Below are 12,892 nucleotides of genomic sequence, written 5' to 3'. Positions count from 1 at the left end.
AAGCTCCGTTGTGAAACATCTCATTCGATATCTGATATATATATATATAAGTCCCCTTTTGTTCGTATAATTGTTTTAATTTATAATTTCTAGAGCAAATGGTTTTAACTGATAACTGATTTAGCATTTAGCATTTAGCATTAGTAACATGCTAACAACAGCTAGCTTAAGTATTTGTCTCTTTAATTTGACAGTGTTCCGGAGCTTGTGACCACGACGTGTTGTCTATGAGAGTAACTGAAGCTGTTCTGTCTTTTACCAGATGAGCTGTCTAGCTATATGCTGTGCTATGAATAAACGTCTGGTTGGAGCCATAAAGATATCAGGTGTGCCTGAATTAAACACAACGCAACCGAGAGAGTACACAACTGCTACACTTGCTCATTACCCCTCATCTGACAATATAGAACCAGACCCGATGGAAATGTTTCTGCACTAGCTCCTTATGTCTGACATGATGTGAAACACGCCCAGGGATTGGCTGTCCTTCTCTGCTGCCCCAGATATATATCACCCACACTCACTTTCTCCCATCTAGCAGGTAGTCAAAGTCACCTGAGCCGCACACAGAGGGACGTGCAGAGAGGGATGGCTCCTGCTATTCTGGTCCCACACGATCACTTACTTTTATAAACCTTCAGAGTTGTGATTAATGAGGGGAAATCGGTGCAGTTTCTCTCTGATACTCTCTGACTCAGATGCACTGCTGCTCACTCATTTATTATTCATAAATGAATGGTTATATTAATTTATTATATTGTTTTTTAATTGTATTCTTCACCACACACGTTTAGACTGTTAAATTAATTAACTTAATAAAATAATTATTATTTTGATTAGAGCATGGCATAGACTGGTTCACAGTTTTAAACGTAAACTAATACTACTAATGTGTCCCTGTTTATTTCCTGCTGCAGTGTATGTGAATGACATAAATTGACATGAAGTAAATGCAATTCCGTTGAAACAGTCCATAGTCTCAAATTGAACAACTGACTGCAAACATTTGGATAATTACAGGCAACATGCATTTAGTTTAGAATCTGGATAACTACAAATGTCTTTGTTGCCCAAAATACTATAATATGTACAAAGCATAACCATTTATGGTAACACAGAAGTATTTAGGCTCGTCTATATTATTCTTTTCCCGACTAATAAACTCCAGAGCATTTCCTTTTCTATTTTTTTCCATTGAGGCTTTTCTGGTCGTATTTCCGTTCAGTCCGCTTCACAAACTGGATGACGGGTGTTACCCACATGACTCTACATGCAGTCTATTTTGAGCCCCATTTGCTCTGAGGGACCCTGGATGACTTTGTGGAAATGTGCTGGTAGTTTTGCGCACCTTTGAAACGTTAGACATGGAGCCTCTAGATTTGGAAAACATGAACTTGACGGTGAAAGCCGCCGCTGCTGCGTACCCGTTATGTGAGGAATGGAGAGATACTTCGGAGGGCTCTGTGTTCCACCTCGCCAATATGTTCCTGTTCTTTGGCTTCATGGGCGGCAGCGGCTTTTATGGACTACTGTATCTATTCACCTGTGTGACTCTGGGCTTCTTCTGCTCCACTCTGTGGGCATGGTCGGACTACTGCACCACAGACTCTTTCCTGTGGAGTTTCGCCCTCTTCGGCGTGTGCTTGGGACAGGTCCTGCATGTTGCCTATCGGCTGAGGAGCGTCTCCTTCGATAAGGAATTCCAGGAGCTTCACAACTGTATGTTTAAAAAACTAGGAGTGTCACTCACACATTTTGGGAAGATAGTGGCCTGCTGTGACGGACAAGTCCACACCATAGAGAGGGACCACTGTTTCGCCATAGAGGGGAAAACCGCTATTGATAAACTGTCGGTGCTCTTGTCTGGCAGGTGATCATTTCACTGATATTGTGCCAAACTGCATGAACACATTTTGCCATGTTCAGGGCTAAACATTTAATCACAATAGAAGATTAACACGTAACACAGCATGACGTTTTACCGGCTTTAATCTTTGGAATTCCAGCAAATTGACACTCACGATTTCTCTTTGCTGTTGTCGAGCTGGTGCCTGTTTCCCGGTGCTGTCCACGGTGCGCACGGGAGGTTTGGATCCTCTGCAACAGATGCGGAGCGTTCAATTCAAACTTGAGTCAACGTTTCTGTAGTAGTACACCCTGTGGAAATTGCTATTACTATTATTATTAGGCATGTATTACTATTTAAAGAGACACTTTACCTTCAAATACAGGTGAACTTGCATTGGGTGCGGAAGAATATCTTTGTTAAGTTTAAACATGGTTTTCTTCAGTTAGGTTAAATAGCGCTGGTGTCATATTCATGATGATAGTACTGTAGGGTAAGCTTTTAGGAGGGGCTCCCCCATCCGTTGGCAAGTTGTTGTGTATTTAGTTTAAATATGCCAAATTATAATTTCACGGTTTAGGGATTCTGTTGTTTGGTCAGCTGTCACTTGTCACCACAGTAACATTAATTCTCTTAATGGCCAATAGCATTTAAATACAGAATCAAACTACGTCGTAAATACAGATGAGACTTGTTGTATTCAGCCCAAAATTCATGATTTTAGTAGGTTAATCTATATAAAATCATTAGTTTAATTTATAATACTGTCCTTTGAATTTATTGTTCCTGTCCTTTGGGATTATTTATTGTTTCCTATAAAAGAAAAAGTCATACAAATTGTAAGTATAAAGAATGAGTTAGATGAGTGTTAATGCCTTTTGATATATTAGAATTCATAGTACTTAATTATATCTGCCTATTTGCATGCATCTTAGAATCGAGAAATTTCCACACCTCTAGATGGAAAGATTTGAACTTTGTAGCTTGTTGCACTTAATGTCACAGCCTCAAACACTGATGTCACAGCTTTAAAAGGCAGGACACCTGCTGTGATACAGTATCACTGCTAAACCTTTTAGCAGATGTTTTTGTGTCCTGTGAGATTAAGTGTTGACTTGCCTTTTATGTTATGTGTTTCCCAGTGGAAAGTGAATTTGTTAATATCAACTTCACTCTCCGACAGAATCCGTGTGACAGTTAATGGAGAGTTTCTGCATTACATCTACCCTTTCCAGTTTCTGGATTCACCGGAGTGGGACTCTCTCAGACCATCAGAAGAGGGTGTCTTCCAGGTCCATTTTAGTCATGTGCATGGTGCATGTGCAAAAAAACAATTCAGCCATTGATAACTGACAAATGTAAATGGGGAGCATGGTCGTCCTGATATCAGAGGATTGGTGGTTCGATCCCTGGCTAGTCCATGTTGTGTCCTTGAGCAAGACACTTAACCCCAAAATGGCTCCTGTAGCTGTGCCTATGGTGTGTGAATGAGTTAGGTCTGGTGGCACCTAGCCCCTGCCATCAGTGTGTGAATGGGTGAATGATGACATGTAGTGGTAAAGTGCTTTGGGTGGTCGGAAAGACTAGAAATACAAGTACAGTCCTTTTGTCAGCAAGCTCAAGTATTTTTGCTTGTCCCTAATTTAAGGTTCAATTATTTTTATGACCCCAACAAAAATGTCTTACTCAACTTCATGTGCAGTTACATTCTTTATTTTTTATCTTGTCAACAAATGCCATGGAAACAATGAATTATTTCATAAAAACAATTATTGTGTGTGTATTCAACTCCTGATGTATTTTATTTATTTGTGCCATAGATCTGAATAGATTTATGTCATGGTATGAAAAGGAACAGAATAGGTGTAAAGTATTAGTATTTATGTTGACTGCATTCATTAATGTGAGCCAACTCCAGGGTCCTGGTATTTTGAATGGACTTAATGGACTTGAGCCATTCTTAATGTTATTAGTTTAACAGGTGCTTTACCTGCTGCGACGAGTCCAAATGTCTGTTGTAAAAACAATGATTAAAAACACATCAATGAGCCACATTGTTGCACTAGGTGGCTTCTTCCGTCTTTACTATGAACAAACACACACAGACACACACACTGTAGTTTATTTTTTAATCAATCCCGCATACTGCTGCCACAAATACTCACTAAGGCACCAAATCAATCTGCCGCTGAAAATACTTCCCGACAGATGCACTATTTCCTTCTGCATGAGTTAGGTTTGTTACAAACTACAGTGGAATTACCAAAAAATGTCTTTCAATGAATCTGTAATAATTGCTTTTTTTTAAGATTTACATCTTCAGCAGGAGCCAATGGGCTTAAAGTTGAGAGCAAATGACAGTGAAGGAAAGTATGAAAGTATCAATGACCTGCTTACACATGTCATTGATTTTATGACAATAAGAAAAATATAGAATAGCACCTGCTTTATCCTTTTAGTGCAGCATTATGTTTTCTATGTTTTTGTCAATGGAGAGATAGCATTTCTTAAAGGTCCATGCATCATTTACCAACAAAACTGTCAAAGTAGATTTAGTTGATTGATTGATTTTGGAAACAAATCCAGTTGAGTATTATTAGTCCTTTTGATAAATTGTTAGACTTAGATTATTAGAATGTCAACTTCAAGTGAGTATTTGTTTTAAGTTTTACTTTGGGTTCAATTCCACCGTCCCCATTGAAGCTTTGGTTATAGGCTGAACTACAATATTTGACCCATGTTGTGGTAACTGGAATGATGCCATAACTGACACACATTAAGGCCAACCTGATCTCTTTCTTATCATTCTCCTCAGGTGACCCTGTGTGCTGATAACCCCTGCCGATATGTGGGGTGGAGAAGGAAGAAGCTCTATCTGCTTTTTGCTAAGCATCGCTACATAGCTAAGATATTTGCCCTGGTTGTGCGCAATGACATTGCAGAGAAGCTGTACTCCCTCAACGACAAGGCTTTCGACAAGTCGGGGCACCGATACGATCTCCGCTTACCAAGTTACTGTCACATGCCAGGGACTGATTTAGAAAAGGCAGATGTCTTCCTGCAAGTGCCAGTACAGGGGGCAAGGACTGCCTGAATACACTCACTTGCGCACGCACGCACGCACACAGACACACGCACACACACACACACACACACACACACACACACTTAACTGACTCCTTGCAGTGTCAGTTAGGTAGGGCAGTGTGGAATTATCTGCACCATGTAGGGGGTAGTTGGCACACTAGCAACAGGTGTGTAAGAGCTTTTTGGAAATGTTGAAGTGCCCTCTCATCCGCATGCCAAATAACCTATTTCACAGCCATAGGCAGTTATGCAGCCTGTTATTTATGGTAGTTTGATTTATTTTTTTCCCACCCGCATTCACTGAAGACCCCCCCTACTGTGCCTCTGACTGGCTAGTACTCATTGCCTTCTTCGCAATATTTGTTCAGTTTATTGCTCATGAACAAGATTAGTGGAAGGTTGGAAGGGTTAATGATTTTAAGATGTGGATGTTTTCATAAAGATGCCAGCCTTCTAATTACAATGTCCTGATTATGAGCTACGACATGTAAGACCAGAGGTAATGTGACTGATAGACTAAGAGACCCTGGATCATTTCACTTGCCTTACTAAATAGTCCAATGTTACTTCTACTGTTAGATGGTAGCATTTTGTCGGGCAGTTCAGCCTGAGAAGGATCACTCTAAGGCTCATGCTCTATGGGCCCAATGCCTACCCAAACCTCTACGGCATGTGTTAGCAACTTTTATCAAAATGAATGAAATACTATCTTGGAAGTTCTTTTAATACATTATTGGTGCACAGTAAAAGTGACTGGCAGTTGTTTGCCAGCAGAAAGATATCATACATGTTTTTCCCAAAATGTTGTAGCTGATGCATCCACAGAAGAAGTCGTAAATATAACAGAGGAGAGTTTGTAAATGTTTGTGTGTGTTCAAATGGTTTTATGCTGAAGCGGAAGGCAAACAGCTATACTTGATCAACTTTATTTTTGGAGCAGCATTAATTTGTAAATGTCATGCCTCAATTAAAAGCAGCTACTTACTTTACTGTATAAGTATATTTTAAATACATAAAGTGAAATTAATAGGTGGCTGCAGATGTAATGTGTAATATTGACCGATTGACAGCCTAGTCAATGTTCCATTGTTAAGATGTAAATGTGGATGTAAATTTAGTCTGTTTTACTGTAAAAAAATAAATTATACTTTACTTTACAATATCGATTTTTCTTATTTGGAGTAGTGTGTGTGTGTTGCGTGACAACAGAAATGTTAATGAGATAACACAGGTTGGGGTAGAATTTAATATACATAACATTTTAGCACAAATTCAAATGCAAAAAAAGCAAAGACTAGACTAGAAGATTTGACTCAGTTAATCATGTATTAAGTTACCACCAATTCGATCAAAATTAAAGTGGGTTGATTCACTCCAAAACACATTTAAACACTACAATACGAGAGCATGCCTCTCTTCTATACACATATCTGATAGGTCAGTAGAGGAAGCCTATTATAAAGAATATTGAAATGGCCCATTTCTTCATATTCGCTAGCGAAAAATAAGCATTTATGTATCGTAATACATTGACGTGTTTGTGACACTACAATCAGTTCTGATAATGATTATATATAATATCTGATAAATATGTGCTCTGTCTCCTCCGTTCGGAGCTCTCAGTCAGTGCAGACGCGCTGCTCTCTCTTTCCTGCCCATTTTAGTCTCTCAATGTCAGCTGTGAGGAATGTGCGACGAACATTGAGCAGCCGCCCCCATAAGGGTTTAGCCTGCAGTCACCAGCAGTGTCTCCAGTATTTCACAGACATCATTCCTCATACTTTGCTGCAACATCGACTGCTTCTGAATCGGTAAGTCACGGGACGTTTTCCTCTCGGTACTTTGACGGGCAGTTAGAAAGTTGTCGGTATGAGAAATTCCTCTATGTTTATCCCCACATCTATTTTGATATAAGAGCCCTCCCAGTGCTGGAGCACATCAGGCTGACACAGAAACAGCTCAGCAGCTGATACTGTTACACAGGGAGAATATTCATCTTTCAACAAAATGTGAATATTATTCTGTGAGCACGTGTACACTAATCTTTAAATAGAACAGATGAAGCCAAATATAGTAGCTTTCCTGTGCAAGCCACTGTGGAATGATATGAGGTATGTGTTTAGGTTGCTATGTGACATTGCTACATAAACTGGTCTTTGCCAATATTGTTTTAACAACAAATGTAACCCAACATAGGTGTTTTTGTATGTGATATGTCAGACAGAGACACAAAACACATTCAAGTTTGGCATTGGGCTTGTGCGAAAGATAGTGGTTGTTCAGTGGGTAACTATTTGCTGTGTAAATATATAGTGGATTAATGTCGACCTGAGCAGAGATTGAAGCTGCTCTCCCTCTGTGTGTTGTTATATTGCTGTGTTGTCAGGCCACGCATGATTTTAGTGCATATTCGTGCATGTGAGAGTGCCCCACTGACTAGCTCACGGCGGCTGCTCTGAACTGTGATCACATAGGTGTTACAGCTGATAACGCTGTCCTGACCGACAGTGCTTTTGCGGAATCGTAGGACCCACCATCTAGTTCCCCCTTAACGGCGCTAACAGTGCAAACAACAGCTATAGTGTTGACACTGTGTCAACACTATAGCTGTTGTTTGCACTGTTAGCGCCGTTAGCACCGTTAGCTGTGAGCCTCCGGCTTGCTTTTGCGATGTTGAGAGCCATTATTAGGCAATCAAAATGCTCCCAATCTCATATCTTTCACCTTTAAAGCTGCATTAATCAATATTCTCTCATATCAGAATTAAAAATAAGGGACAACAGGTAACCCAGTTGGAAGTGTATCTAAGCTAAAAAAAAAACTAACAAGAAGCTATTTCCAGTGAAAAAGCATGAAGGTTAGACTGGTGTTGGTTTTAACAAAGGATAGTTTTAACACTTTGGATTTCTCCATGCAGGGACAAGCTACTCACTTTAATCCTTTTTCTTCGTGAGGAAGAAAGAATGCAAGTTTATTTTTTTCTTCTTCATTTATTTTAGTGATAGCAGTGCCTGCTTTGTAGTTAAATGTATCAAACATTAATCATGTTTATTATGTGTTCTAATTATTATTATTATTATGTTATGTCTTCCATGCAACTTTTTAGTGCTAATGTTTTAGTTGTTAGGTGTCATGTATGCTAGTTTATGGCTGCAAGACTCTGGTATAAAATGTTACATCCTACCCAAACCAACATTGTATTTGTATTTAGCACATGTGTTTTATTTAATTTCAGCATGGTTAGGTCTTGGATGAGAAAGATTGACTAACATACTTGGCACACATTCACAAACACAAACTGTACTGTGTACATTCAGCTAATTAAAAGCAATCCATACACTGGCTGATTGTATCTGGTTAAACTTGTGAACAAACCTCTTCAAATATGTAACACCCTAAAAGTGTTGGCAAAGTTTTGGCAATTAAGGTTATTTGTATGATGTGACAGCAAGGCGAGAGGAATATTTCGAGATTACTCCCAAATTTTCTGTTCTTTCTGTTTTTTGGTTCAGACCAAACCAGAGCTAAAAGAAAAGTGAATATTCAACATTCATCAGGTTGACACTAACACAACTCCAAATGAATTAATAAATGAATGCTGCTGGAAGTGTAAATAGACAACTGTTTGCTAACATGTTTACCATAACACCTTTATAAAGTGATGATATCTCTGAAACATACAAAGCAAAAAAAAACTCTGGGCTCAATCGATAAGCATATACCATTTTCTTTCAAACATCTTTGCTAACAAGACAATAGTGTAGTATAATAGAACAAACAAACAAACTATACATGAGCAGAAATAGTAATTTGACAAGTATGTTACCTATACGTCCTGAGCAAATCATCATTCACTGCTCACATTTTCTCTCATGTTGCCCTAGTGTTCAAGGTGACCCTACTGCAAGATGTCTTCTACCCCAGAGCTGCACTTCCTCCTCTATACCACGTTGCCCTCCTTCCCCCCGACCACTCCAGGAGTCCCGGCTGTGGAGCTCAATGCCACCTCTTGCGAGGAGTGGGAGCAGACCCACCACCTCCTTTTCCATCTGGGGAGCATGTCCCTGCTATTGGGTCTGGTCATCCCCACCACCCTTGGTGTGCACATGATCCTGTTGCGCCTCCTCTTGATGACAGGTATCCACAGTGCCACCTGCTGATGGCATTCATGTAGTGATAATTCTGTAGCTTGGAATATTGTCTAATTTATCACAGCCTCTACAGATCTATACTCAATTCACAAGTTCCCAAAGTATTTGTAAATCATTAACACAAGCTAGTTGAGGTTTAGTTTTGTTTAATATTTGAAAGATTTAGATATTTTAAAAGCTGTCCTGCACAAAGAGCCAAAGCCCTAAAAGGTTCTGACATGGCAGATAAAGGAAGGAGAGAACGGCGGATGGAAAAAGCCCTTCCGACATGTTTATCTTATGCTTGGAAGGAGAGTGGAGACAGGAAGCAGCCAGATTCATGGGACATTTTAACAGTTCAATTATTTGTATTGTCCTGTGGCACAAGCTAGTCTCAGAGGGTTTTACAGAGAAACATGAAGAAATATGGTAACTTTAAAATAAACTTGGATGTTCATTATCAAATATTAGATGGGTCATAATTATATTATTAAAATAAATTATAAATAAAGAAATCAGTTTATATGATAAATAAATATATGGTATAAGCTTGAACTGAATAACATATTTCTAGATCAAGTATGTTTAATTAATAGAACTTTGAAGCCAACTAAATGATAGATAAAATGGACATACGTTTTGTTACAATGTAGTGTTTTTATGCATTCCATCTTGTTTGTGTAACATGCTATTTCATTATATTACTTAATTTAGTCTAGGTATTTGCATGTCAGTGCTCCATATTGATTGAATCTTTATTTTTTGTTTTGGTTATTGATGTTTTTAGTTCATTCGGACAAGCACAATAAATGAGCCACAATAGCTATACACAATGTTGTCTTTAGTAATGGATAATAAACTAGACTGAAGTATTGAACTTTGAATTTAGATCTTGAAGTGTTAACATTTTGTATCTAGGCATATCTACATCTTTCTTCTGTGTCTTTAACCCTGACAGGATGTGGTCTCTTCATTGTGTGGGCGACTCTGTACAGGTGCAACCTGGATGTGATGGTTTGGAATGTGGTATTTCTGGTGGTCAACTTCATGCACTTGTTCTTCCTCCTGTACAAGCGCAGACCGGTGAGTTCTACTCTATATCAGCATGCCCTCATATACATTATAACAGTCGCTTTACATTTCACCAAAATTGAAGTACCGGCTTCAGGTGTTGGGGGAACAGTAGGTTCATTTATGTTGAACCTCAGTGATTTCCAATCTCAGGTAGGAGGTTGCATATCCTCCTGGGGTTGGTCCTGCTTTATGGTATGCAGATAAAATTGATACAATGCCACTTAGGAATTCGGTATTAAGGGGCCTTCAGCAAGTTGATAGAATCACACGGTACTTTTCATAATAAGACAGGAGACCTGTACTTCTCAGTCACTGAAATTCATCAACTTCATTCAGCAGCTAAACTGTTGGAAAGCCTGTGCTGCAGCACTCCTCAGTGGGTAATAAGGTCAGAGCCAATCAGTCATTGGTTAGTTGCTGCAGCTGATCTGTGTGTGCTCTTCTATATGAGGGCAAATCAATGTCAATATCCGTAAACCCAAATGAGATCCACGTGCACGTGTGGGTAGAGGTGTCGTGTGTGCACACATATTACTTTTGCGAGCGATTTCACATCATTCCGCGCAGAATATCTCTAAATGCATGACCTTAATTATTGCCTACAAAAAGGAAAACTATTACAATTTAGTGATACAATTAAAACTAGGTCCGCCCACTTACTGTCAAAAAGAAAAACTACTCGCGAGCGAGCAGGTGAATGTTTCGCGAGCAGGAGAGCAGTGATGGAAGTCGTGGGACAGCGGACGCCCCTCACTCTTAAAGAATGGTTTTCTCCTCGCAGGCTATAATTTTGCTCACAGGAGCAGAGATATTCTGCACGGGGTGATGTGTTGTATTGTGTTGACAGTGAATTGCCTCATTCTGTGCATTAATAGCATACCAGTGTGTAAAGATCAATATTGAATTTACCATTTACCAAGTACTGGAGTTGATTTACAGCATGCAAGACTTTTCTTTGAAAGTATTTATTTTGTCTATCAAGTCACCCTACTAGTTATTCTAATTTGTTGGTATTACTTGGACACACATATTTGCCAATTCAGTTGTTAAATTGTTGAAATGAGCATAATAGTTCTAAATGAGCATATTACAATACTTTAGTAATTCCTCAGACAATCAGACCATGATTATTTCAGACCAGACACATGCAAACAACCCCTACAGATTGGAATTGAAATGCATTAATATGAATCCCACTGCTTTTCTTGCCAGGACTTAACCTGCATAGCATTCAAGAGATAGGATTGGTCATTCGTCCATGCTTGAGCGAGGTACCAGCAACTCAATGGGTTCAGGTCCTATGCCCTGACCAATGGGCTATCCTGACCTCTTACCACTCGAGGTCACTGCCCAACTTCAACAAGCTATGCTGGGCAGGTTTTCAAGAAAAGCAGTGGGATTCATAATTAGATAACTGTAGCTCATTGTGATTTCTGGTATGAAGTCCTTTCCCTGACTATTTGATTGGAGCCATGTCATTAAATCATCACCAACCCAGACAAGTGGTCCCAGAGGTCTCCCTTATCAACAATTACTGAAGTTTGATTTCTATGTTAGATTTTCATTAAAAGATGACTCAAGGCTGTGACTGTGCTCTGCCAGATTAAGATCGACAGGGAGTTGCGGTCAGTCTACAAGCGGATGTTTGAGCCCCTCCATGTGCAGGAGGCTCTTTTTCAGAGGCTCACAGGGCAGTTCTGCACCATCCAGACGCTTAAGAAGGGCCAGGCCTACGCTGCCGAGGACAAAACCTCTGTGGACGAACGCCTCAGCATTCTCCTCAAAGGAAAGTATGTGCTGTTTGTTTGATTCTGGGTAGATTTGACATGTTCTAATGACTTACCATTCTCTGATGGAACCATATGGCGGCCATCATGCCTGGGTCCAGTTTTAAACTTGCTGTAATTGGAACCTATGGTGAAAGAGGCTTATGCGGTCTTCATAATGCTTGTATTTTACTGTTTTTATTCAAGGTTACAAATCATGCTTTCAATCATGAAGATTATCTCATAATTGTGCATTTAATTTTGTTCAAATTTGTCTGAACTCTATATGTGAAAATTAACTTTAGCACTTCATTAAGCAATATATTTAATGATTTTGAGCACTAAGAAAAAACTCCTTTAAGGCTTGGCTTGTCACAAGTTCCAGGCTGCTGCTCATATACCAGTGTCCACTGAAATGGAAAAGCCTATTCAAACCTAATGTTCCGGAGCTGGGCTATGAGGATGGCAGGTATGTTGGCAAAGCAGAGTAAGTGAGAGGGGGGAAATTGACACAATGAAAAACATAGAGAAAAAAACACAGGGAGGCTGGTGTGGCAGTGGCGACACCAAACTGAAAAATTCCCACATCATGCTAGAGGAAACAAAGTGTTTTGAAAGGACAAATAATCCGGATAAACTGCTCAGTAATCAAATACAGATAAAGGAAAATGCTAGAATGATTCCCTTCATAAAATCTGCAAAAGAAAACATAATATATGAGCCAGAAAAAAATTATTAATATTTTGAACCATTTTATTATGACCTGTTTCAAGCCGAGGGGAAATTAAATGTAACCATGTGTGAGCTATTTCTGAATAAAATATCTCCTAACCTAGATTACCAGCAGAGTTAAAAGAAAAGTGAATGAATAACTACATTATTACAAATCAAATCCTTAGGCAATAGGCAGATCTCAAAGTTTCTTAAAAAACTCTAATGGGAAGCCATCGGGTCCCTGTGTTTGTCCTAGTTGTAGGACAAACACAGGG

The 12,892-nt window shown here is 39.3% G+C and overlaps 2 protein-coding genes across 3 annotated transcripts in view; both read left to right on the top strand.

Annotated features, from left to right (window-relative positions):
* Positions 1-6: 6 nt before the first annotated feature.
* On the top strand, positions 7-6,089 carry popdc3 (popeye domain cAMP effector 3). Its single transcript, XM_031873844.1, has 3 exons — positions 7-1,870; positions 3,030-3,138; positions 4,662-6,089. Exons 1-3 carry the CDS (start codon positions 1,365-1,367, stop codon positions 4,938-4,940), a joined length of 894 nt encoding a protein of 297 aa, XP_031729704.1. The 5' UTR covers positions 7-1,364; the 3' UTR covers positions 4,941-6,089.
* A 511-nt stretch (positions 6,090-6,600) lies between these two features.
* popdc1 (popeye domain cAMP effector 1) overlaps positions 6,601-12,892 on the top strand; it is a 21,195-nt gene continuing 14,903 nt past the window's right edge. Inside the window, exons 1-5 of one of the 2 annotated variants that reach the window (XM_031873840.1) lie at positions 6,601-6,744; positions 7,851-7,898; positions 8,818-9,070; positions 10,022-10,146; positions 11,740-11,927. In XM_031873840.1, coding sequence (XP_031729700.1) covers positions 8,842-9,070; positions 10,022-10,146; positions 11,740-11,927 — 542 coding nt within the window. In that variant the 5' untranslated portion in view covers positions 6,601-6,744; positions 7,851-7,898; positions 8,818-8,841. The remainder of the gene's footprint in view (positions 6,745-7,850; positions 7,899-8,817; positions 9,071-10,021; positions 10,147-11,739; positions 11,928-12,892) is intronic. The other variant, XM_031873839.1, reaches the window with a different exon arrangement.

Source organism: Anarrhichthys ocellatus, unplaced genomic scaffold (genome assembly GCF_004355925.1).
Source record: "Anarrhichthys ocellatus isolate YVR2014 unplaced genomic scaffold, GSC_Weel_1.0 scaffold75, whole genome shotgun sequence".
Lineage (NCBI taxonomy): Eukaryota > Metazoa > Chordata > Actinopteri > Perciformes > Anarhichadidae > Anarrhichthys > Anarrhichthys ocellatus.
This window is presented reverse-complemented; position numbering and strand designations above follow the sequence as displayed.